The sequence below is a fragment of the Octodon degus genome, unplaced genomic scaffold, assembly GCF_000260255.1.
Source record: "Octodon degus isolate 3935 unplaced genomic scaffold, OctDeg1.0 scaffold00008, whole genome shotgun sequence".
Classification (NCBI taxonomy): Eukaryota; Metazoa; Chordata; class Mammalia; order Rodentia; family Octodontidae; genus Octodon; species Octodon degus.
The window spans coordinates 8,871,605-8,898,552 of NW_004524584.1; the positions used below are offsets into that span (position 1 = coordinate 8,871,605).

General features: G+C 40.7%; 1 protein-coding gene across 8 annotated transcripts in view; it reads left to right on the plus strand.

Annotated features, from left to right (window-relative positions):
* The first annotated feature begins 1,655 nt into the window (after positions 1-1,655).
* Nphp3 (nephrocystin 3) overlaps positions 1,656-26,948 on the plus strand; it is a 45,476-nt gene continuing 20,183 nt past the window's right edge. For 6 of the 8 annotated variants that reach the window (XM_004625014.2, XM_023705137.1, XM_023705142.1 and 3 more), the window contains exons 1-17: positions 1,656-2,122; positions 3,817-3,942; positions 4,478-4,628; positions 6,578-6,730; positions 7,809-7,942; positions 9,963-10,123; positions 15,129-15,285; positions 15,974-16,048; positions 16,619-16,792; positions 18,679-18,782; positions 19,956-20,070; positions 20,642-20,785; positions 21,236-21,333; positions 22,592-22,694; positions 23,148-23,230; positions 24,899-25,037; positions 25,912-26,076. In XM_004625014.2, coding sequence (XP_004625071.2) covers positions 1,736-2,122; positions 3,817-3,942; positions 4,478-4,628; positions 6,578-6,730; positions 7,809-7,942; positions 9,963-10,123; positions 15,129-15,285; positions 15,974-16,048; positions 16,619-16,792; positions 18,679-18,782; positions 19,956-20,070; positions 20,642-20,785; positions 21,236-21,333; positions 22,592-22,694; positions 23,148-23,230; positions 24,899-25,037; positions 25,912-26,076 — 2,469 coding nt within the window. In that variant the 5' untranslated portion in view covers positions 1,656-1,735. Of the gene's footprint in view, positions 2,123-3,816; positions 3,943-4,477; positions 4,629-6,577; positions 6,731-7,808; positions 7,943-9,962; positions 10,124-15,128; positions 15,286-15,973; positions 16,049-16,618; positions 16,793-18,678; positions 18,783-19,955; positions 20,071-20,641; positions 20,786-21,235; positions 21,334-22,591; positions 22,695-23,147; positions 23,231-24,898; positions 25,038-25,911; positions 26,077-26,948 lie in introns of those variants that run through there. The other 2 variants (XR_002818887.1, XM_023705163.1) reach the window with 2 other exon arrangements.

Sequence of the window (26,948 nt, forward strand, 5' to 3'; positions counted from 1 at the left end):
CTTTGAGCAGAGTATGAGTGATTCTGCTTCTTATGGAGTACACTGAAGCCACTTAGCATCCAGCTAGTGAGGAGCAGCCTGGTCTTTGGAGTTCAAGGTAACCGTTATGGTTTGCTAAGTGTGACTGGAATGCTGTCTCATCCGGTAGTCTTAGGGTTATAGATTTCTTTACGTGGTGGCTCAAGGCTCTCAGAGTATTCCAAGACACTAGAAGTGGCTGTCGTTCTCCACAGGCCTGGACTCAGAAACTGACAGGGTATTCTTCTGCCACAGTCTACTGATCAGAGTAGTCACAGGACTCACTCAGATTTAGGATGAGGAATCAAAACAGGTTGGCTTCATGAGTACACAGCCATATGAAGAATCCGCCATGCAGCTTCACAGGGCCTTTGTGTAAAAGGGGCTCCACACTGGGCTTAGTGCTCTGTTGTTTTCCTACTGATTTTTTTTTTTTTTTTTTTTTTGTGCTGGGGATCAAACGCAGGACCTTGGGCTTGCCAGGCTGGCACTTAAGCCACTAAGCTATCTCCCCAGCCTCCTGTTGAAATTCTTCAAAACTTTTAAACAAGGGCACAACATTTTCATTTTGCACTGGTTACCACAAACTATAGCCTACCCTCGTCATAAACTGTACCTTTAAATGGAAGAAGGTTAAGAATGAGGTCATCTCTAATTAGCCACAAGATGATTAGATCTGCCAGATTGGCTGCCAGAGATTCTATTCCTCATTCTATGTCTATGTCCAAAGTTTCCCTTCTAAAATGCATGTCTGACAGGTGAGTTAAATTCAGCATAAAGAAGGAGAACACTTTATGAGATCAGAAATAAACTAAACTATTACGTTTTTAGGATTAAGAAACATGTTGAAAACCAAGCAGACTATTGCACTGTCTCTGCTAGTAGTCTGTATCTGATCACCTTCGGGCTCCCTCACTTGCTTTGGGCCTTGCCCTCGCTGGGGGTTACGCAAGGTCAGTGCACATGCTGCTGCACACCTAGGATACTTGATCGCTTCTGAGGAGTGCCTCCAGGATCTCAGAAGCTTAGGCTTGCATTCTAAAGGTGATTAAGGACAGCAATGACAATTAGTCCATATTTTTGAGAGCTGGGGCCACCGGTGGGACCAGTGCCCCTTGTTGGCATACATTTGAAAATCTGACCCTGTCTAAGATTTGTCAGTGGGAGCCTCAAGTTATGAAATCTCTCGTGGCTTGCACTGTGTCTTGCTGGTTGTTTTATCTACATGCATCTGGAGGTGACATAGCAGGCATGCAGTACAGTATTCCTCAGCTTTCCCAACTGCTTCCGGAATTAGAACCAATCGCAGGTCACTGACCATAGCAACGACCAGAGAAACAGCAACAGCGAAGGTGGAACAATTGGAATCCAGGTCCCTTGCTTCCTGTGCAGCCTGCCCTCCTGGAAGCCAAGGCGCAGGCAGAAGCAGAGGAGTGTAGCCACTGCAGCCTCCTGCCACACTATTAGCTCTAGTCAGGCGCAGATCCCCGCCCCGCTCGGCGCCCCGCCCCGCTCGGCGCCCCGCCCCGCTCGGCGCCCCGCCCCGCTCGGCGCCCCGCCCCGCTCGGCGCCCCGCCCCGCTCGGCGCCCCGCCCCGCTCGGCGCCCCGCCCCGCTCGGCGCCCCGCACCGGTCTCGTCGGCGTGGTCCTCGCTTGCCTTACAGTACAGTTCAGCTTTTCGGACTTCCGGGCTGGGAGTTTCGGTGACCACCGCGTCATGGGCACAGCTTCGTCGCTCGTGAGCCCGACGGGCGGGGAAGTGATTGAGGACACGTACGGGGCTGGCGGCGGCGAGGCCTGCGAGATCCCGGTGGAGGTGAAGCCCAAGGCCCGCCTGCTGCGCAGCTCGTTCCGCCGCGGTGCGGCGGCGGCGGGAGCCGGGCCCGGGTCTCTTCCCCGCGCGGCGGGCGCGGCCGGGCTGCTGGGAGCCAGCTTCAAGTCCACGGGCTCCTCGGTGCCCGAGCTGGAGTACGCGGCCGAGTACGAGCGGCTCAAAAAGGAGTACGAGATCTTCCGGGTCAGCAAGAACCAGGAGTTGTTATCTATGGGCCGCCGCGAGGCCAAGCTGGACACCGAGAACAAGCGGCTGCGGGCCGAGCTGCAGGTAGCTAGCTGGGCGACTCGCCCTCGCCTTCCACCCTGGCCCCTCTCCAAGCCAAGTCCTGCACAGAGTTGCGTGGAAACTGGCCCTCGTTTTTGAGGGATCGTTGTTTTCTGAGTCTCAACTTTTTATCAGCTCCCCTTCATTTTGAATTTTGGATTGAAACGTGTCATTCAGACACGTTGGTGCTGTAAGCACCAACGAGCACCGGGAACCCGCAGATACTGCTCCCCAGAAAGTAGACTCGTTAGCTGGAGGCTGCACTGACAGCTGCTGGGGACCTCCTAGCCCTGAGTTTCTCCCTGCCCCGACCCCCTGGGGCGTACAGACCTCCATGGTGGGGCTGAAGGCTCAGTTTCTTTCTGAAGCACAACTGTAAGGCTTCAGTGATCTTGACATGAATTATTCTGGAAGCCTCCTGTTTTCACATCTTACCTTCTGTGGCCGAAAACCCTCCCTAAGAGTAGTCAAATTCCCTTAGTCCATTTGGCTAGTTCACTCAGAGCCCTTACCATATTGTAGTAACTCCTAAGGTAGCATATGAACAATAGATTGCTTTACTGTGAGACTCAGAATTCTGAGACTTTATGCTAGTGTTTTGGGGGCCCCGGTGGGATTTGTGTCGTTTGTTACTCGTCTTCTTTACTGTGGGAGACTTCTAGATAGACAAGAGTTCCTGGGCTCATCAGGGTAGGCGTTAAAATAACACACCTCTGACTCATTTATGTAGAAGAAAGAAGCCACCTTTCTAGCGAGTGTATTCTGCTAATTAGCATTCTTAACCTCCTTTACTCTTTTTATGTAGTTAACATGTTATCTGGGAAGATTTTCTCACCAGCAGTCTGTCATCAGTTAATTCCCATGTTCTGGATTTCATGCTCCATATACCTGATTTCATGTGTCCAGGTCATTGGAAACCACTATTAGATGACAAAGAGAAAAGGCCAGCGGAGTGTGATAGGGCGTGCCTATAGTCCCAGCATTCTGGAAGGCTGAGACAGGAAGATTACAAGTTTGAGTCCATTATGAGCAATTTATCAAAACTTGTCTCAAAAAGGATGTAGTCTGTGCAAACGCCCCAGGTTCAATTTCCAGTGCCAAGAAAAGAAATGGCCAAACCAAACAGACAGAGTGCGGGGAGAGTTGACCAACGTCACAGTCCCAGATTACTCCTGTTACCAACCCTGTTTCCAAAGCGTTGGTTCCTTTCTCATGTAGCCAGCGTGAAAGAAACACACATAGTAGGCATTTCAGGAGGTCAAACTTTTGATGGAGGTCCGCAGTGTATGGGGCACTGTGACTGCCTCCAGGGATGGTAAGGTGACAAAGGCATAGTACCAAGAAGTACACAGACTCCCAGAATTAATTAGCCTTGAATTAATGAAGTTCAAGGTAAACTTTCCACGTTGTCTTTTTCTTCTCTTCAAGATAGAAAAACTGAGATACAGGGAAGTTTAAGAGCTGAACAGTATTTCAAAGAAGTATCAATTCTTATTGAAACTTTAGCATCTAAGATGGTTCTTTTGCTATAGTTCAGTTGTGTTTGCATGTTTCCTGTTACGTGATTGAGTAAAGTGGAAATATGCAGTTGAGAATGGACAGAATAGTAGATTACTAAAATTTCAGTACACGTATTTGTAAGGATATAGAATTTGGAAGAAAGTTTTATTAAACAATAATAAGGTGAATTATTCCAGGCACTTCAGAAAACATACCAGAAGATTCTTCGGGAAAAAGAAAGTGCTTTAGAAGCAAAATACCAAGCAATGGAGAGAGCGGCTACTTTTGAACATGACAGAGACAAAGTTAAAAGGCAGTTCAAGGTAATTTTTACGGTTTTACCCTCGGAGCAACACAAAAATTATATTTTACAAGTTCATTTAATACTGTGATCAGTGAGTAGAATAATGTAGCATTCATGTAAAGTTCTAAGAACTAGAGTGAAACACTGCTTGCACTTTTGAGTTGAGCGAACTTGAGATAGTTTCAAAGAAAAGATGTAAAAGTGAACATTCTAGTAGAACTTTTCGGGAAAAAAAGGAAGGCAGTGTTATGTGTGGAAATCTTTTTGAAATATTTGGTGATGCTGTATGTAAAAGAGCACTCCTGAGAAGAAGAGAGGTAAAAATTCGCTAAACACCACATCGTGCCCGTGACGGTCCCTGGCCACACACATCCCTCTGGCCAGAATCCCAATGGGTTCCAGCTGGGAACAGTAAGAGTCAGTTTCTGGGATATTCATCCTGCAGAGGAGGAGATGGATGAATATAATTGTATGAGTGAAAAATGTTGCTCTTAAAAGTTGATTGCACAACTTTTTCATTATGGAAAAGGACTCAAAATTCTCCTTTAAAAAAGATTTTTAGGGAGACCAAAGAAAACGAAATTCAGGACTTATTGAGGGCTAAGCGAGAGCTGGAGAGCAAACTGCAGAGGCTGCAGGCTCAGGGGATCCAAGTATTTGATCCTGGAGAGTCGGATTCAGATGACAACTGTACGGATGTTACTGGTAAATTTATTTTCTGTTTTTACAGTGTACTGAGCAGTAGTCATATCGATCAGCATAGCTGTAGTGATGTTGTAGAGCCCACTCTGGATTCTGCTCTGTTGTCTTTCACTTCTCTGTCTAGTGGCTGCTTGGTTACCACCTCTCCTCAAAATTAATGATATAGCAGGCTCAGGTTCCTTCTGTCGTGTTGCTCAGCCAACCCGAATCCATAGCTCTTCTTTGTGGTCTAAGACAGCTGTGCCAGGACCCACCATCATACCTGCTTTGTAACTGGGGATCACAGGAAGGGGAGAACACGTTGCTGTCCTGGAAGGCACAGCTTGAAAGATAGGCAGATCTCTTCTGCTTACATGCCCTTGTCCAGTACTATATCTAGTGAGATTAGAAAGTACAGTCAATAGCAAGGCAGACGTGTGTCCAAATGAAACATGAGCTTCTGTTAATTGAGCCAGAGCAAAATGGATATTGTTTTTTTTTCCTACAGTACTGGGCCTTGAACTCAGAACCTTGTGCTTGCCTGGCAAGCACTTATTCTACTGAGCTATCTCCCTGGCCCCAAAATGAATATTGAAGTTAGTATTGTCTGCAGCCTTATTCTCCCGCATAAAGAGGTATTCCATGCAGCTACCCTTAAGAATACTGGCATTGTATCATGGATAGGTTTCCATTTGTAGTTTTGTGAGCTATTTGAGAAGTTTTATACTTTGTCATTAAGTGTACAAAGTATATTTTCCTAGCAATAAAGGAGAGCCTGAAATCACAGAATGAAAATGTTCAGCATATTCTTTAAAAAAGTGAAGTCTGACTAAACTGAAAACAGGAAAAGATTCTATATTCAGAAGAAAAGTTCAATCGCTTTACAAGGCAGTGTCATGATTTTTTACAAAATGACACACTTTGGAGTAAAATATGGTAACTGCTCACCTTTTTAACTTTTTATTTTAGGCCCATTGTAATTGATTTTCATTGGGAACGTATCCTGGGATGCTCATTGCTAATTTTTTAGAAAAAGATAAAATGATTATTAATGGCCAGGAGTAACTAAAAAAAAATGCCTTTATGCTGTCACATTGATCTTCATGGTTGTTTCAGTATTAGTATGTTCAAACATGCAGTGTTTCAGAGCGAGTTAATTGTCTTGGCAAGTTCACAAAAACAACCGTACCCTCTTCTCAGTCTCTCTTCATCATAGTTTGATTTAAAGCTGAAGAAATGCCCAAGGGAATGTCCCCACTTGAGATTCAGAAAGCTACTAATAGTAAACTTAGTTTTGTCCGAGATGTATGCCAAAGCCACAGTCCACTTACAGTTAGCCCAGGATGCCACATGTACATAACCTGACACGTAGGAGCTATTAGACAGTCATGTATTATAAATCGATGCAAATGTTAAGTTTATGGTACTAGGAAGTTGAAAAAATGCACTCCCTGTGCAGAAAGCTTACATGCTAATGGATTAAAAGGATTAATTATTAATGCATGAGGAGCAATCTATCTTAAGTTCTTTCCTTTTTTTTTTTTTTTTTTTTTGGTACTGGGGATTGAACCCAGGACCTTGTGCTTGCCAGGCAGGTGCTTCTTCTGAGCTATCTCCCTGGCTCCCTTTTCTTAAAATCTTAATCATACTTAAGATAGAGATAGAGTTAGAGATGGTTCTTATAACTTTATGTGAGCGTTTTTAGCTGCTCTATTACTTTAATTCCTTTGTCTTTTAAACTCTTGTTGCTTCTTTCCTTTTTTAATCCCCTCTTTGAGTTTGAGATGATCACCAGAATGATGTTCATCAGACAGACCCTTGTAATTTTGTCAAAAATGGATGGCAGAGTACTTTCAAAATTACTAAATATTTCTTGAATTTATAATATCGTATTTTTAACATGAGAAACCCTGCTGAATATTTGTGGTATGTGTTTGGACATTCAGTAAGATACGAATCTCTTGCTCTAACAGCTTCTGGAACCCAGTGTGAGTACTGGGCCGGTGGCGCCCTGGGCAGCGAGCCCTCCCTGGGGAGCATGATGCAGCTGCAGCAGTCCTTCCGAGGCCCGGAGTTGGCGCACAGTTCTGTCGATGTAGAAGGGCCCTTTGCAAATGTCAACAGAGGTAACCCACGCCGCTTGCCACTTCCCTGCCTGGTGGCAGTGACTTGACATTCTATAATCTTGTGTTAGGCAAGCTTTCAGCAGCAGCACTTGCAGTTTGCATTCTGGGCTCCTTCCATGGACATACCATTGTGTGCTGATGCCATAGCTGAGCAGGAGTGACAAGATTACAAATTCATGCGGGATCAGATGCCAGCCAGCCTGACCAACCAGGTTCTAGCACGTGTGTCTGCTCTGAATTCGCAGGTGCTTTGGTTGAGCAGCAAGCATTTGATGTAGATAAGGTTTTAGTTTTTCTCTCTGCTTCTTTGACAGTGTTAAAGGTTAGAGCATATCAGGGAAAACAATAAAAGAGACCCGTTAGATTGTATGGTAATTCAAATCCAAAGAATTTGCTCGTTAATTTTATATGTTGCTCAGTGTGCTCTAACATCTGTTCAGAATTTCAGTATCAGCATAGACCTAAGAAGTTGCAAGTTCCTTTACTGTTTCTTAAAACTGGAAGTTATTTTTCTATTACTAAAATGAAAATCATTTCTTAAATTGTGCATTTTATTTAGGCAAGTACATATTTAAATTTTCATTTCAACCACATGTGATGGCACATGCCTGGACTCCCAGCACTTTGGGAGGCTGAAGCAGGAAGGTCATTCCAAACTTGTAGCCTGGGCTACATAGTGAGACAAAACAAAACAAAAGTTTTATTCTCCCTAAACCAGTGAAAGACTGATTTTCATATTATACCCTTCTTAAACCTCCCTGAATCTCATTCAAGAGAAAGCAGGTAAAACAGTAGATTATCCTAAGAATGCTGACTCCTGTCAATGGGTCGGGTAGTTCTGTGACATTTGACTACTGCGACTCCAGGGAAGACCATGGGTAACCGTTGCTGCTTCAAATCTGAGAACAGAATTAGACACTAGAGAATGGATTCCCTTCTATACTATTTTAGGAGCTATGTCAGTATAAACACACAAGCCCAAATTTCATGTATAAGTGTGTTGTTAGGCTGTTTTGCAGTTGTCTTGTCCCGCGTGTTCTGGTGATTTTTCATGAACTTACAGAAATTTTGTTTTCAGATGACTGGGATGTCGCTGTAGCTAGCTTGCTGCAGGTTACGCCCTTGTTTTCCCAGTCTCTGTGGAGTAACACTGTCAGATGTTACCTCATTTACACAGACGAAACCCAGACTGAAGTGGATCTTTTCCTGAAGGTGAGGATATTTATAAATTCCATTTTCACTGCTCTAAAATGTAAGTTTATTTTCTATCATATTCAGGTTCCTGTTGCATCTAAACCATGCAGTTTACTACTGACTAGATGACACATCTTTAAAAAATCAGAAGCATCTTGAGCTGCTCTCAAGAGAAAATCTTGTTTACTGTTATTTTCTGTAAATAAGATAGAAAGTGAGCTAAAGTGTTTTGTGTTCTTTCTGAGGGCAGCTTTCTTAAGCTAGAACTAAAACACAAGATTCTAACTAGTTAGAGTTGGCTTTGGATATCAAATTAAGGTGTTGGAACTTTATGTTTTTAAAGATTTCATTGCATATTGTACAAAAAGTTTACGACCTCACCGGTCAAGACCTACTTTAGCTATCATGGCCAGTTTTGTCCTTCAGACTGTTCCTGGTCATGCTTTTTTAAAGCTTTCCAGGCAGCCTGTGGAATTCTTCTAAGTCAGGATCAGCTGACAGTACCCTGTAGGCCAAATCTGGCCTGTTGCCTGGTTTCCTATAGCCCACAGCTGATTCTGATTTTCATATTTTAAATGGTTGAGAGGAAAAAAAATCTAGAAAAGTAATATTTTATAACATGTAAAAATTATATTAAATTCAAATTTTGATGACTATAAATAAAGCCTTATTGGAACATTGTTAGGCCCATTCACGTGTGTGTGTGTGTGTGTGTGTGTGTGTGTGTGTGTGTGTGACATATACAAGTAATATGTCTATGGTTGCACTACAGAACATTTCAATAGCAGAGTCAGTTATGACAGAAACCAGATAGACTGCAAAGGCCTTTGCTAAAACAGTCCATTTGTTTTTTGTTTTTTTTTTTTTGGTTTTTTTTTGTATTTTAGGGAAGGGCCTACAGGGTGTTCAGGGTCTCACTACTAGATTGGGCTCATAGTGATCCACCTGTTCACAACCTCCCAAGAGCTGGGATTACAGGTGTGTGCCACCACACCCAGTCTCAATTGCCGTCTCAGCTTGTCCTGGGGGTGAGGCTGGTATGGCAGGCCCAGGGATCAAACCCAGCCCCTGCACCTGCACCTGCTTACAGGCACTTTAATCCACTGAGTTATTTGGCCGGCCCTTAAAACAGCCAATTTGTTAAGCAGTTATTTTTGTAAAGATATTTGCCATCTGAGCCTTCATAGAAACAGTTTGCTACTACTGTTCCAAGTGAATTTTAAATAAACGTGCATGTCACAAGCTAAATCCACTATATTAATATCTTTCATATTAATTCATTTAGCTTTCCTTTGTGATACTTCTTAATTTTGATAAAAAAGGTAAAACAAGGACATTCTGAGGGTAATACTAAATTCTTACAGAATAATCATTATTACTTAGTAATTTAATTTATTATGGACCAACATATTTTTACTAGATATATGTCTGTTCTGGTGTCCTAATATATCATGGTGGAAGTTTTCTGCAATATATAGATCTATGGATCTCTTTATTTGAGGGTTTGGCATTTCGTGTTTTGTTTGTTTTTCCTTCTGAGACCGAATTTTGCTGTTACACAGAATGGCCTGGAACTTCTGTGTAGCCCAGGCTGTTCTCTCATTTGTGGAAAGCCTCCTGCCTCTGCTTCTGGAGAGCTGGGATTATAGGCATGCACCACCACACCCTGCAAGAGCTACATTCTTGAACTCTGTAGAATAAAAAACCTCAAATAATTTACAATGGATAGTAGCAAAACCAAACAAATACCAAAGCAATATAGTCTTCATACTTTCTCCTGTTGTTAGGATTATAAAATGGATCATTTTCTCTGCTGGAAAATAGCCATGCTTTAAGTGACTATTATTTTTTGGGTGAGAGAACTGAGCCTTTTTTTTTTTTTTTTTTTTTTCTCTTTAAAATGTGTTTACTTAAAATTTTCTATATTGGAAAATATCCAATACAACCTGTTCTAAAGTTTAGCTTTTAAAGTTGTATGGGTCTTACTATAACTATAGTTAACTACAGTGTGCTTTTATATAATTTAATTTGTTTTTAGGACTATTCACCTAAACTTAAAAGAATGTGTGAGACAATGGGATATTTTTTCCACGCTATTTATTTTCCAATAGATGTTGAAAATCGGTACCTCACTATAAGAAAATGGGAAATTGAGAAGAGTTCCTTAGTTATTTTATTCATTCATTCAACTTTACCAAGGTAAGCTTTTTAAAAATATCTATAATTTACTGTTGGCATTTGCTGTAAATAGAATTGAGATTACCAAATGAACTTCAAAGAGGCGTTCTAATATTGTTCTAGTAATAAAAACAATACATGAATCCAGGCATGGTGACACACACCTAGATTCCCTGCGTTCTGGGAGGCTGAGGCAAGAGGATTACAAGTTTGAGTCCAGCCTCAGAAACTTAGCAAAACCCTATCTTAAAAAATAAAAAAGGAGTGGAGATGTAACTCAGTGCAAAGACCCTGATTGCAAGCTTTGTTACTAAAAAACAGAAAAAAAAAAAAAAGATAGTGTGTAAAATTCAATAATTTCTATAACTATATCATGCTTAAATAAAATAATGAATTAAATTTTTTAGACTATGGGAATTGTTTATAGGTCATATAATTAGCATTATTATTATAAAGATAATTTTAATCAGAAGTAGGTCGAATTGTTTGGGTTGTTTGTTTGTTTTTAATGTATTTTTTTGGCGGAACTGGGGATTGAACTCAGTCCCTGGTGCTTGCCCGGCAAGTACTTATTCTACTGAGCCATCTCCCCAACCCAAGTTGTTTGGTTTTGTAAATAAAGTTTACTTGAAACAAATTCATGGGCTGCCCAGATAGCTCAGTGGACTAAAGTGCCTGCTTAGGCAGAGCACAGTGGCCAGGGTTCAATCCCAGGTGTGCTGTGCCAGCCCTGTCCCCAGGGTACACTGAGACCATGACTGAGATTAGGAGTGGTGGCGGATCACTATGAGTCCAATCTACGTAGTGAGACCCTGTGGACCCTGTACTAAAATACATTTTAAAAAAAAAAAAAATTCATGTTCCTTTGCTTATATGTTCTTTCTGGCTGCTTTCATAGTACAAGATGTAGGCGTGATATCTTGGCCAAACAATATTAGCACAAACCTTTCTATTCAAGGAACTAATAGAAACTAGCCGTATAACTATCTTAACTAATTTGTGTATAAATACATTTTTTTCTTTTTTCCTTTCTTCCTTTCCCCTTTCCCCCATCACAGTTTGTCTTTTCTTTTGAAGAGTGTCTTGCGAATTCACAGTATCTTTTGTACATTTTGGATCTTATTTACTCATTCAGTTTCTCACACGAGTAACAATGTAGTGTTTCCATATATGGGTCTGATTTATTTCACTTATGGTCTCAAGTTGCATCCATCTATCTGTAAATGGATGTTTACAGCAACTTATCCTTCTTTATAACTGAATGGTACTCCAAATAGCACCTTTTTTATCCATTCCTCAGTTGATGGGCACTTGGGTTGTTTCCAAGATTTAGCTATTACAAATTGTGCTGCCATAAACTTGGGTTCACATATACTGCTGTGTTACGATGTTTTTAATTCTTCTGGGAAGCTACCCAAAAGGGGAATAGCTGGGTCGAATGAGACCTCTAATCATAGTGTTAAAAGGATGCTCCACAACAATTTCCACAGTGGTTGCACCAATCTACATTCCTACCAAAAGTGGAGAAGTGTTCTTTTTCTTCAAGCCCCTCCAGCATTTGTTATTGGTTAATTTCTTGAAGACAGCCGTTCTTTCTGGGATGAGATGGAATCACAGTGTTGTTCTAATTTGCATATCTGGAATGAATAGTCCAATGTTGAACTTTTTTTTTTTTTAAACCGGGGATTGAACTCAGGCCCTTGCGCTTGCCAGGGAAGAACTTATTCTACCAAGCCATCTCCCCACCCCCATATATTTATATAGTTGTTTGCTGTTTGTATTTTTTCATTTGACAGGTGTGTGTTCATCTCAGATGCCCATTTTTGGATTGGGTCTTTGATTTTGGAGAACCTGATTTTATTCAATTTCTTTTTTTTTTTTTTTTTTTTGGTGGAACCGGGAATTGAACTCAGTCCTTTGCGCTTGCCAGGGAAGTGCTTATTCCACTGAGCTATCTCCCTGGCCCCTCAATTCTTTATATGTTCTAGATATGTCTTTTATCTGAGGGAAAACTGGCTATAATGTTTTTCCCAATCTGTGAGTTGTCTTTTTACTTTTGGTGATTTCTTTTGTTGTGCAAAAGCTTTTTAATAAGATGAGATCCTAGTTGTTGATTCTTTGCAATATTTCCCTTGTAGTGTGGGTTTTGTTCATGAAGTCTGTTTCTACTCCTGTGTTTTCAAGATTTGTACTTATTTTCTCTTCCAGTGAATTTAGTTTTTCTGTTTTAATATTTAGATCTTTGATCCATTTTGACTTTAGTTGGTGCATGGGAATAGACGTGGGTCTAATTTTAGTCTTTAGCATATGGAAAGCCAATTTTTCAGCACTATTTATTAAAGACTGTCTTCCAGTGAACATGTTTAGCTTCTCTGTCACAGATAATGTGGCTCAGTGTGTTTGGGGTTGCATCTGCATCTTCTATTCTGTTGCATTGATCCTCAAGGTTTTTTGTTTTTGTTTTTGTTTTTGTTTTTTTCAGTACCATGCTTTTTTAATCACAGCAGCTTTGTAGTTTAATTTCGTGTCTGAGATTTTGATGCTCCTGACTTGCCTTTGTTGACCAGAATTGCTTTTGCTATTCTAGGTCTCTTCCAAATACGTTTTAGGAATATTTTTTCTAGATCTGTGAGATATGCTAATATTTTGATTGAGATTGCATTAAACCTGTGTAACAAATTGGGAGCATGGTCATTTTTCACTATATCGATTCTTCCTATCTAAGAGCAAGTGGTATCTTTCTATATTGTTATATTCTTTAATCTTTTTTTGGGGGGTACTATAATTTTCACTGTACATATCTTTTACATCATTTGTTAGATTGTTTCCTAAGTATTTCATTGCTTTAGATGCTAATGTTAGGGCCAGCAGTATAGCTCAGCGGACTAAGCACTTGCTTAGGTAAGTGCATCGTCCAGGGTTCAATCCCTGGCACTGCATGCCCCATCGGCCTCACCTCTGGGCGCACTGAGCCAGTGATGGAGTCCAGGCATGGTGGTGTACACCTGTAATCCCAGCACTAGGGAGGCAGAAATCAGGAGGATCAATACGAGTCTGAGCTGTGTAATGAGACTCTGCACACACACACACACACACACACACACACACAAAGAAACCTTAGATGCTATTGTTAAGGAAACAGTTTCCCTAATTTCTTTCTCTGTGAGTTTGTTGCTGTGTACAGGAATGCCATTGATTTTTGAGTGTTGACTTTGTGTCCCACTACATTACTAAATTTGAATGTTAGCCGCACAACTTTTTGATGGAGTTTTTGAGGTTTTCTAGGTAGAGTATTACGTCATCTACAAATAATAATTTAACTTCTTCCTTTCCTGTCTTTATCCCTTTTATTTATTTATTTTTAATCTTGTCTAATTGCTCTGGCTAATGTTTGTAGAGTTATATTGAATAGGAATGGTGGCAGCGGACATCCTTGTGTTATTACTGATGTTAAAGTGAAGCTTTTCAGTTTTTGTCTGTGTAGTGTGATGTTCGCTGTTGATTTGTCATAGGTGGCTTTTACAAGATTGAAGTAAAGACTACTCCAATTTCCTGTAGGGTTTTTATCATGAGTGGGTGTTGGACTTTGTCAAATGCTTTTTATGCCTCTGTTGAGGTGATCATGTGATTTTTGCCTTTGTTTCTGTTATATAGTGTATTACACTTATTGATCTGTGTATGTTGAGCCATTCCTGCATCTCCCAGATGAATCCTACTTGGTCATGATGTATAATCTTCTTGATTATTTGCTGCATTTTGTTTACCAGTATCTGAAGGAGTTTTGCATCTGTGTTCGCTGGGGAGACTGGCCCGTAGTTTTCTTTTTTGACTGTGTTCTACTTTACTTTTGGAATTATTCCTGGAATCTCAGGAGTAATTTTGGAAGTACTACTTCCCTTTCAATTTCTTTAAAGAATTTCACCATTATTGGCATTAGTTCTTTTTTAAATTTCTTATAGAATTCAACAATGAATCCATCAGTGACTGGGCTTCTGTTTGTTGGTAAAGTTTTAGTTACATTTTCATTCTCATTGACTGATATCAGGTTACTTAGAATTTTTATGTTGTCTTGATTTAGTTTTTTGTTCTGTTTTTCTTTCTGTATTTTAGGGAAGGGTCTTCAGGGTGTTCAGGGTCTCACTACTAGATCAGACTTGTAGTTATTCTCCTGTGTACAGCCTCCCAAGTGCTGAGATTACAGGTGTGCACCACCACACCCAGTCTCAATTACTGTCTCAGTGCCCCACGGGTGGGGCCAGCATGGCAGGCTCGGGGATCAAACCTGCTTTAATCTGCAGAACTATTTGGCTGGCCCTTTGATTTAGCTTTGGCAATTTGATTTTGTCTAGGATTCTGTCCTTCTGTTTTTCATCTTATTAGAATATAAATTCTTATGGTAGGTGTTGATGATTTGCTGGGTTCCTCTGGGATTTGTTGAGATTTCACAAAGAGACAACTACAATTGCAAATTTCTGTAGAGTATGGTCAGGATAGTTTTAACATGGATGACATCTGTGGACTGGACAGGTGTAATCATCGCTGATATACCTTTTTCTTCCTTTATCTTTGGGGTTAGGACTTTAATTTGTTAATTTTTAATACATACACCTAAATTTGCCTCTGTAGACAACTATCATTTAATATTTCCTGGAATGAGAAATTGGTGGCAGTGCTCCTATGGTACAGAAAAGTCCAATAGATTATTCTCAGATTTTGTCAAGAGCATCTGTAAAATTTATAATCATGGTTCCCTGTAGCAAAGTTTTAACTTTTTAAAAACTTTTACTGCTAATTGTTTGATAACCATTTGAACGTCCCTAGTACCCCCAGGTCTCTCTAACAGATATAGCCTATAAGGACTCAGGTCAGAAAAGAGCTACTAAAATATCCCAGTGGGAAGAACGTCACTTGTTTTGCATCTGGGTCTTTCCTGGCCACTTGTCCTTGTAGGAAAACTCAGGACTGCCTCTTAGGTTGGTTTGCTAACTGTGCAGTGTACCACAAGAGATACCCGTTTGCATTGTAGCCTTTTGGTAGAAGACTGTGAGGAAGCTTTTCTAAGAAACTCTGAAGGAAAACCACGATTAATTTATCATCGTCTTGAAGATGGGAAAGTCACTTCTGACTCTGTCCAGCAATTGATTGATCAAGTGTGTAACCTCAAAAAGGCACACAAAGCCAAGGTAAAATTCACAGAATTTTTTTTTTTTTTAAAGAACATTCTTAGCAGAGTGAACTGCCAGAGCAAAAGCCCTGAGGTGGGCCTGAGCCTGTGTGCTTAGGAGGGGAAGGAAGCCAGTGGGCCTGGACCATGATGAGTAGGGCAGTAGCAGGAGGTCTTCAGAGCTCAGATACTTTAAGGACTTGTGTTTTTTCCCCTTAAAGTAAGCTGATGGGTCGCAGGAAAATTTTAAGCAGCATGAGAAGGCCTGACACAATCCTCTCTCAGTGATCTCTTTGGCTGCCATGTGCTGAATGAATGGAGGGAAACTAGTCTGGCGAGGCAGGGACAGAGTCTAAGAGCTGTGGCAGCCATCTTGGTGAGAGGCTGGAGGCCACACAAGGGCTGTGGTAGCAGATGATGAGGTAGCGCAAGGAAATGCTTTTTCCTTGACTGTTCCATTGTTCACACTAAATCACTTGTGTGACCTTGGCTAAGTTGCTTTACTTGTCTCAGTTTCATGTTCTGTAAACTGGGGCAGTGATAGCATCTCCCTCATAAGGTGAGGGTATGTGAGCTTATGGATGTTGAGAGCTAGAATACTTGCTGACACACAAGCTCTGTAACGGCGTTTACCACCTCCTCCTCCTGCCGCCACTGCTGCTGTTACTGTGTCTTCTTGCTATTGTAAAACTTTGTGTTTTTCCCAGATCATTGATCATTCTGGAGCTCCTGCAGAAGGGGTATATAAAACGTACATTTGTGTGGAGAAGACTATTAAACAGGTAAATACGTATCTCTTGTAAGATTTTACTTAAGATCTTTTAAGGCCACTTTCCATAGAATTGAGTCTTCCAGAGAAAACCACCTATGCTTTTGAGAGCAGTACCTGAGGAGAACACCATCATTTCTGCTGGGAGCCCTGTAGTATGAAAAGGAAAAATGTGCATTTGATTCAAACAAGGGGCTCTCAGATTCAGGAGACTACTTATAAGCGAAGGCACTTGATACCGAGGAACTCCACATTAGTAATTAAATTCTTGTGGCATATTTCCTTAATGTCAGCACACACTTCAAAAAATTGTTCAGTACCCAAATAAAAGCACAGATACTATATAGCTTTTTTTTCTAAAGCAAATCCTATATGATTCAACTATCCTTTTGGTTTTATTCTAAATAAAAAAGGTCTTTGTTTAGATTTTACATTATTAGTCATTGTTTTTGAATGAGTATTTTCATAGTTGTAACTTTGATTGTAGACATATAATATACAGGCCATAGGCGTGGACTTGTTGCTAGCCCCCGTCCCAAGGTCTGTGTTCTTCATTCATATTTGTGCGCATATTCTTGTTCAGGACATACTGGGCCTTGAAAGCACAGACCTGGAGACTAAGGATTTAGGCACCGAAGAGTCCATTCCAGAAGAGGATGATTTTGGGGATGTTCTGTGGGACATACATGATGAGCAAGAACAAATGGAAGCTTTTCAGCAGGCCTCTAACTCAGTCCATGAGCTGGGATTCGAGAAAGTAAGCTTACAGAGCAGTGTGTTGTTCTAACAGATACCACCAGTCCACACTCGGGGCCACATGGTGGTCGTGTTTCCACCTAAGCGTCGTTGAGGCTTAGAGTGCGGTCTGCTTGTGGAGCTTATTGTCCATCTGCGTGTGTTTGTGCCATATGGAAGATAAGTGACAGTCAAGTGTGCTTGTGATCACAAGCACTTCGGTTATAGGGTAGGGTGTGTCCACCATAGATACATCTTACCGATGCCCACAACTCACTTAGATAAGGGTTAGGATAGCCAGGAAACTTGGTAAGAATTGTAGGGTATCTGTTCTTTCCTTTTAAAAATATCAAAATGTCAGACATTTCAGACTCCATGCCAACAGGTACATCAGTCTTCTATGGGTCTGCTAAACATCCCTAAATACCTAAGCAAATTAATAGATCTTAATGCATACAAAGAAATATGTCTGATAGAACTTTAATTTAGATTGTGTTTATGTCCTGGTTCTGTCATTTTATATCTGGATCTTGATCAAGTCACTTAGCTATTCTAAGACTGGGCATAGTGGTATGCATCTGTAATCCCAGCACTTGGGAGGCTGAAAACAGGAGGATCAGGAGTCAGATCTAGGGAACGGAGAGATGGCTCAGTAGAATAAGTGCTTCCCTGGCAAGCACAAGAGCCTGAGTTCAATCCCCTGTTCTGCCAAAAAAAAAAAAAAGGAGTCAGATCTGTGTAGTGAGACCCTGTGGACCCTGTACTTAAATAAAAAAAATCACTTAGTTACTCTAAGCTTGACTTTCTTCTCCATAAAATGTTAGTACCTACCTTGTACGGATTTGACAGAGTTGTCACAAGGATGAAGAGAAATAATGCACATGATGCACTCAGCACAGTACCTGACACAGAAAAAGTGTTAAATTGGTAGTTACTTTATCAGATAATTTTATCTGTGATAAATCTGAGGTTTGGATTATGGTCTGCACAAGAAAACACAGAAAATAGATGGTAAGCCTGGGATTTAAACCTATCTCCTTGGGCTCCAAGTCCTGTGCTTTTCCCACAGCATGGGATTTAACTTGGGAACCATAGATCTGTAAGTGGACTTGGTGTGGGACCAGGAACTAAGCTGTTAGGATTTATGAGGTGGTGCATCAATGGAGTTCTTCTATTCCTTCAGGGGTATCACTGCCATTGGAAGTATTTGAGTTCCTGGGCAATTTATCCTCTACAGTATCTAGATGTAACAAGCAGAACAATGAATTGAAACTCTGTGCCAAATAATCATTTCTTATAGTGAATTTGGCTGCCTTAAGCCACAAGGTGGTGTAGTGGCGCATACCTGTAGTCCTTGCACTCTGGAATCCTGAGGCAGGAAGAACACAAGTTCAAGCCCAGCCTGGGCAGCCCTTCTGATTCTGATTCTCTGGAGAATCAGATTCTCCAGATTTACCTGATTCTCTGGAGCAGACTGGTATACCAGAAGGGCACAGAGGCAGTCTCCAGGACAAATGTTTGTTCTTCTGAAAAGGAGATCCAGGATTCCTGCCAGCACCCTCAAGTTCTTTGACTCAGCTTCCTCTGGGCTACAGTTCCACTGTAATATCTCTTTGCAGCACTCTGAATGTTGCAGAATCCTGCAAGAATCTGAAGTGTTATCCTTCACTGTTAATTTACAGCATCACTATTGGAGGAGAAATTTGGGCGTGTGTCTAGTTTACTCCCTCTAGCATACTTCACCAGGCATTGAAATCTTAGTCAGGAAGGTGCTGTGGGCTAACAGTGGAGTTTGTCTTCTCCTGCAGCTTTTCTCCAAGGTTTTCAGAGGAAAATCAGAAGTTGACTGTCTTTGTTATTCTCAGAGACATATGCTTCCTCAGAATCTAAATTAATTTTCATTTCCAGTATTATCAGCGCCTTAATGATCTAGTGGCAGCACCAGCCCCGATTCCGCCCCTTCTGGTGTCTGGAGGACCAGGTTCTGGAAAGTCCCTTCTTTTATCCAAGTGGTACGATGCCGTGCAATTCCACCATGTTATCGTCATCATTTGCGTAACCGAGGTCCTTCCCAGGAAGTATTGCATGTCTGCCTTGCTGCATGGCCTGTACTAAACATTAAACAAAGCACAGAAGAGTATATGGGTGGGCTCATGCCCAGAATTGTGTACAGTTTGGATGTCAGAAGCTAGAGAATGAGAAAGGAGTAGACAATCTGAGAGTCACTGTTGCGCAGAGAGCACTGTGTGAGGTGGTGTGGCATGGGATGAGGCCAGTTCCGCAGGGATGCACCTTCATTCTCAGCTATTGCCTTCATCTTAAAACTTTCAGAGAGATTTTTAAATATTTAAAACAAAACAAAGACCAGTCAAAATAAAACAACTTCCAAAAACCATCAAAAGTGGGGAGATGGCTCAGTGGAATAAGCGCTTCCCTGGCAAGTGCAAAGGCCTGAGTTCAATCCTCAGTTCCGCAAAAAAATAAAGTAAATAAAAATCAAAAGTTTAATCTTAACTATGAATATTAATTTACTTCTTGAGAGTATAGACTAGGGTCCATATAAACTAATGAATTTTTGCTTTTGTTATGTAAAAGCAAGTAGTAAGAATATTTTTCCCCATAATTATTTATATTGACTAGTTAGTGTAGGTCAGTGGTGATGAACCTGTGGCATGCATGCTGCAGGGGGATATCTGTGGCACTGAAAGCTCAGAAAGGTTCGCCATCACTAGCCTAGGTCATTGTTTCCAGTGATTGCCCTTTTAAGAATGCATTTAGAAAATAGGTTTTTTAAAAATTTATTTTATTTTATTTTTTATTTTTTGGCGGAACCGGGGATTGAACTCAGGCCCTTGCGCTTGCCAGGGAAGCGCTTATTCTACCGAGCCATCTCCCTGGCCCAAAAATAGTATTTTTATACCCAATAAATTTTCTAATCATAGCATATTTTAATTAAAAGTTAATGCTTCTTTTACTAATACCTTACTCTCCAGTGTCAACTAGATTAATTAACACCAATTTGTAACTAAATGAATCTATATCTTTTAAATGAATCTCAAATGATTTTTAAAAAGTGACTAACCATGTAATTGCTGATAAGCAGCATTTAATACCTAGTTCCTTGTGATATTTTAAGGCTCAGAGAGCATTGCCAGGGTCATAAAAGCCTTGTGTTTTTCTTTCAGGATTCAGTTGCAACAGAAGAGTTCCCCCAGCATACTGATTCTTTCTCATTTTGTTGGGAGGCCCATGTCCACCAGCTCCGAGTCCTCCCTAATCATTAAACGACTCACTCTAAAGGTACCATACACCGCTTTTTGGAAATTATCTGAATTTTTTTTTTAAATTGAGAAATTTTGGGAACTAAGTATTAGTAATAAATGTTCATCATTACAAGTTCAGCATCCACACTTGAAATCTAAAGAGCTCTAAGATCTGGAACTTCGAGAGCACTCACCTGACAGCACAAATAGGAAATTCCACACCTACACTGTAGGGCAGGGGACGTGCAGGCACACTGAAAATACTGTGCAGGAACCTTTCGGCTGTGTGTGAAAGTGAATAGGAAACATACGTGAGGTTTGTGTTTAGATGTGAGTTTCCTTCCCAAGGTGTATCTTTCTGCACACACAGATATTCCAAAGTCTGAAAAAAATCTTACATACCTACCTTCAAGGCCAAGTGTTTCAGATAAGGGCTACTCAACCCATAACCAGTTGGTTTTTTCCTTTATATAAGATTAAAAATAGTAGTCGATATTATCGTGGCCTCTTGGGAACTCCATTTTGATTTGAAAAGTAGAGAGAGAAGCATCTCTCACAAGATGTGACCAAGTGTGACGCCTGTGATCCGCGTCCGTTGTCACTTGCAGTTGATGCAGCACTCCTGGTCAGTATCTGCGCTGACACTTGATCCCACTAAGCTGCTGGAAGAATTCCCACGTTGGCTGGAAAAACTCTCTGCTCGACATCAAGGCAGCATCATCATCATCATTGATTCTATAGACCAAGTTCAGGTAAGGTTGCCACTTGGTTAGGTGTTGGTGTACTCAAATAGCTCCTTAACTCATACTCTTGGGGGCGAATATTGGTGACAGCATCATCACTATTTATACTTCTAAAAAAGAAGTGTGTAGATTTTTTTAAAAAAATTTATTTTTATTTTAGTTTTAAATTCTAGTTCAGTAGGCTCTAGTACCTTATTGGGAAAGACAACTGAACTTATGTACTTGGTCAAAACTATTTGAAACATTTTTAGGCCCTTGACATTTCTTTAAGTGTCCTGAATTCATATTGGTATAATAGTGTTCTGTCTCTTATTCTTTTAGATCTTAAACTAAATCATCCATTTTTATCCTTGATAAGGGATACTGAAGGAGAATTTCATTTTAATTGGGAGAGGCTATTACTGTGTTATGTTGAAATATTGTGGTTAACAGACTGAATTTGGTTTTTATATTTTTAAGCAAGTTGAAAAACACATGAAATGGCTCATAGACCCGCTGCCCGTGAACGTCAGAGTGATTGTCTCTGTGAATGTGGAAACCTGCCCAGCCGCCTGGAGGTACAGCGCTCGCTCGGGCCCTGCGGACTGCAGGGAGTGTGCAGAGGCCCACAAGGGAAGGGTTTTGGTACACTTTGGTGTTTCTCGTATAAAAGGCAGTGATGAGGAGGAGAAACGGATGAGTCAAACAAAGTGATAGCAGCCTTCAGGGAGGGAGGCTAGACATGAGCTGTAAGGGAAAAGGAGAAAGTAGGAAGCTGCCACATCTCTGACTTTAAAAATTGAACTGTGATTTCATGAGGTGAACACAAAGGCAAGGCAAGTGTGTAGGGAAAAGCTGTTAGGTTCAGTTAAGTCTGGACCTGGTTAAGTCTGGTCCTGGTTAAGTCTGGACCTGGTTAGTTTGCGTTGCCAGTTGTAGACCCAAACATCAGAACCTTGTGGGCAGCTGAACATAAGGGTGGAAAAGATAAGGGTGGGCAGAGGGAGAGGGGTCAGCCTCAAATAGTAGCCTAGACACCTGTTCACTTGAAATGCAAGCACACGTCATCTGCCCTCTAAAAAATGATACAAGGGTTTAAATCTGGATTTTGTTGGTTGGTTGTTACTGTTTTAGCTTTTTGAGACAGAGCGTTACCACATAGCTCAAGCTAGCTTTGAACCCAGCATGTAGCCTAAGCTGGCCTTGCGCTCCCAGAGATGCTCTTTCCTCAGCCTCCTGGGTGCTGGGATTACAGATGTGCTTATAGGGCAGTGGTCTTCTATCTGTTTTTACCACTTCAGAAGCCTAGTGGATATTTCTTTTCTACTCGTCCCTAAGGAACTTTAATAGATGCCTTGTATATCAATTTACATATATAAACAAATATATATTTCTGCTTTCTACATAAGAGTAAGATTTCTTCAGCCCCCCCCCCAAGAAATGATTTTTGCTACCACATGGAGAATGCATATTGTAACAATTAAACTTCAGTTACATTGTAAGTACTAATGGGCAAAGACTGGCTTGTAGCGTTCCTCATAAGTACCAATACCTATGACGTTGCCAAATACAGAACATGCAGCTGGAGATATTCTACCATGTAGCTGTCTAGTGTACATGCTGTTTAACTTGTAACACTTCATTGTGGTTAATTAGTGACAAAAATAATACACATTAAAATAAAATGAATTATTATTTCATATTAGTGAAGATTAGTTTTACTTATCTTTATATAGGTCAGAATAGAACTTAATTCCTGTAATGGATTTATCTTGTGGGTAGGTGACAGTTTTTCTGTAATATCAGAATTTCACTTTTCTTTTCTTTAAACAAAAGGTTGTGGCCTACACTTCATCTTGATCCCTTAAATCCAAAAGATGCAAAATCTATTATAATTGCAGAATGCCACTCAGTAGATATTAAATTGAGTAAGGAGCAGGTAAATATTTTTTTAATTTTGATGCTGTCTTCACTTTCTCTACTTTCCTATAAAATATATAATGTAAGATTCGATATAGGAATTCTGTTGTTACAAGGACAATTGGAGTATAGGCCAGAGAGCTAGCTCAGTAGAATAAGCACTTGCCTGACAATTGGAGTTTAGTAATTACCTTGGTGAATCACTACCTCTCTAATGGCAGCCATAGAAGAAGCAGTAAAGGGATTTGAGGCTTCTGTATGCTGCGTAACATGAAGCAGCTCTTCACACTGGCAGGCCTGTGTCTGCATGGGGTGAGGGGTGATGGGGGCCAGGGTCCCCGGTACATGGCATAGGCCACTGATAGGGGCAGAATGGCACTGTTTCTGCTGAGCTATTTGCTGTGCCTCGGTAGCAATGACTGCTTAGTTACAGGGGTTTCTGTATTTTGTTTTCCTGGGTGAACTGGTATAGGAGAAGAAGCTAGAACGACACTGCTGTTGTCCCACCACCTGCAATGCCCTCTATGTCACCCTTTTCGGCAAAATGATGGCACAGTAAGTGGCAGTCATTTTCTGCAGTCTTCTCCTGTTTCATGTTTGCAGCAAACTAATCTCTCACCCTGTGAACTGAGAGTTGCTGGTTGCAAGTTTCCTCCTGCTTCTCCTAATAGAGAGGCGAACGAACCTTCAGTGAGGGTGTGACTTACTGCTGAAGATAGTGTCCTGGAGTGGTTAGAACGTGTCTTGTTGGTTCCTCTGATTTTCGTCACACTAATTTTCCCTATTGGGATTGCAGAAGGAGGCCTCCTCTGGGTATCCTTGCCACCTGCTGAGGTGCTCCAGGCTTTGGGTTTTGGAGGAGACAACTGAGTTATAAAAATATTATTTTAAGTCTCTTTGAATATCAGTGAGGTAGTAGGTAGGTAGAAATTTTTAGTTGTCTCTGTTCTTAAATCACAATAGTAGAGTAGCTCTGTTTTAAAGATCCACTAGTAATCTGCCTTAAATATGCATTAGAATGTTATACTACTTTTTTTTTTTTTTTTGGAGGTGGGAGGGGTCTACAGGGTGTTCAGGTTCTTACTACTAGATTGGATTTGAAGTGACCTGCCTGTTTACTGCCTTCCAAGAACTGGGATTACAGGCACATGCCACCGCTCCCAGTCTCAACTGCCAGTCTCAGTGCACTCCAGGGGCGGGGCCGGCACAGCAGTCTTTTGCTATTTTGTTTCTACTTCAGTGTACTTCTTATATCCTCAACCAGAGAGAGAAGATTTTTATTTTTATTCATCAAAAATAGATTGAAATCTTAACACACTTTGTCACCAGACAGTGAGCCTAGTACTCTTGTCTCTTAGTTGTGCGTTTTCATCTTGAGCACCAAATTTCAAATGAAAAGAAAAATCTAGGGACCGGGGAGATGGCTCAGTAGAACAAGTGCTTGCCTGGCCAGCGCAAGGGCCTAAGTTCAATCCCTGGTTCTGCAAAAAAAAAAAAAAAAAGGTCTAAAACTTAAAATTTTTGTGACCTTTTCTCCATCCTTCTCTCTGTTCAGTTGTAGCGCAGTATCTGGCATTCTGTGGCCATGGCAAGCAATGAGTTGGAGTGTGCATTTTTTTCTTCATATTTATTCTTTTAAAAGAAAGTGCTGGTAGGACTGGGGAGATAGCTCAGTAGAGTAAGTGCTTGCCTGGCAAGCGCAAGGTCCTGTGTTCAATCCCTGGTACAAAACAAAACAAAACAAAACAAAACAAAACAAGAAAGTGCTGGTAAATATTGCATAATACTTACAAACCCTCTACTTTTTTTGGTTTAATATTTTCGGGACTGTAGCCCTATGCAGATTTAAATTGCATGAGTAACTACCAAGCATGCTCATCATTATTTCCATTCACTGTTGTGAGGAGGTGGCATCCTTCCTTGTGGTGAAAACCACGTCTTGCTTGCTTTTATGTTCCACAATGCATAGTTAATTTCTTGACCTAGAGTAAGACAGCCTGTTTATTGAATTAAAATTTAGTGCTGTATACAAAAATCAACTCTAGGACTCTAGCAGTATACAAAAATCATCTCTAGGACTCTTCCATTCCATGTATCATTGTTTATCCAATTGTCTTACCAGTTGCGGTGCAAAATACAGAGATCACATTGTCTTTCTTCATCCCAAATTTTTATGGATGGTGGCTGTGTATAAGAAATTAAATCTGTTCTCATTTCCAACAGTGCTGGGAAAAGAGGCAATTTAGATAAAATCCTTCATCAGTGCCTGCAATGTCAAGATACTGCTTCGCTATACAGACTTGTTCTGCACTCCATCCAGGAGTCCATGGCCAGTGATGTGGAGAGAGAACTCATGAGACAGGTGAAGTATAATCAGCTTATGAAGGAAGATTAGTCGGCCTTGCTCCAAATTATGTGAACTGAAATCAATGATTTTTTTTAATTTTGTCTTTAAATATATTTTAAACATATAGAGGAATCTGGGAGCCATGCTGTGCTTGCTGATGTTTGCTTTTGCCTAATTATTATTGGGCCTTCTCATCTGTTCATGTTCACTGATTATCTTTGTTTCTTCCGTGCAAACTGCTGGTCCACGTCCTTCACTCATTTTTCAAGTCTTAGTTGTACTCTGTGTCTGTGGGCGTTTCCTTCTGCGTGAGAGCATAGCCCACGGGAGGTGAGGCGCTCGATTGTGGCTCTGCACTCTCATTCTTGATTAATGCCTTTTGAGCAAGAGGGTTCTATTTTTTTAAATATTATTTTATTGAGAAATATCAATGAGACAGTTTCAAAACTGATTGATAGGACAGTTTCAATAATTAATACATTGTACATTGTTATCTGCTTAGTGGTTACCCATAGTACAAGATGCAGACAGAATGTCCTGTCCAAATACTATTCGTACAGATCTTCCTTCTCAATGAATTAAGCGAAAGTAGCTGTATATCTATCCTAACTATTCTGCATATACAGATACAAAATGGTCCTTCCTTTGTATCCCCTTTTTTTGTTTAGTGTTGGATTGTTTTGCTGAATTCATGCACCTATAGTATTTAGATGCCAATGGAATACCCGTTTCTGACAAGAGGGTTCTATTATAAGAAATCTATTTCTTGACTTCATAAATAATTTAAATTATAAGTCTGATAAAAAGTTAATAAGCTTAAAAGAATTATGGAAATTTCAGTTACTGTTATAGAAATGTTTTGTGATCCCTGTTCATTTTTTCTAACTAGATTCTGTGCCTCATCAATGTCAGTCACAACGGTGTGAGCGAATCGGAGCTGATGGAGCTCTATCCTGAAACTCCCTGGGCCATCTTGACCTCCCTCATTTACAGTTTACACAGCATGCGTTTGCTAACCTATGGTTGCGGCTTGCTCAGGTTTCAGCATCTGCAGGTAGGTGTCATTTTAGGTAGCTTTTACTTTTTACTGTTTTACTTAAATGTCAATACAGTATATCGTCCCACTGTATATTATGTTATGTTATTTAAATGTTTCAGTTACAAATCAAGCTGGAAATTTTACATTTCAGGTTTTTTTGGGGGGGGGTTTGCAGTGATTAGGCTAACGTGAAAATGACCTAAAATTACATTATGTGGTATCTTTACGCAGTGGGCATTACTTTGAAAGATAGTATCTGCAAGATGCACGAGTTGTAGCACAGCACTGTTCTCATAGTTAACCAGATGGCGTCACACGCTTCAAAGTTTATTGAAAGGGTAAATAAATCTTTTTTCTTACCATAATAAAAATTTTAACACTAAAAAATAAAAGCTAGGCGCAAAAGACCAGTACACACACACACATCCTCTCTCTCTCTCTCTCTCTCTCTCTCTCTCTCTCTCTCTCTCTCTCTGTCTGTCTCTCCCCCCTCCCTCTCTATCTCTCTGTGTCCACCTGTCCCCCCTCCCTCTCTGTCTCTATGTCCCCCTCTCCCTCTCTGTCTCTCTGCATCTGTCTCTCCCCCCTCCCTCCTCCTCCCCAACTCTCCCCACCCTCTTTGAGCAAAAGAAAAACAGCCTGTCAATTTTATGTGTCAAAATGTTGGCTTTCCTTGAGGCCCTCTTTTTTCTATAATTTTGCTCTGCAAACAGGTTGTTAACCCTCCAGAAGAGAAGCTTATTGTTATTACCATACAACCTAGGCTGTTAAGCTTACCCTCACTATCTGTCTCAATATCAAACATTTTAGGCATAACATGGAACAGGTATTTTTTTTTCATAATTTTATTGAGAAACAAATAGCAATGAGACAGTTTCAAATCAAAT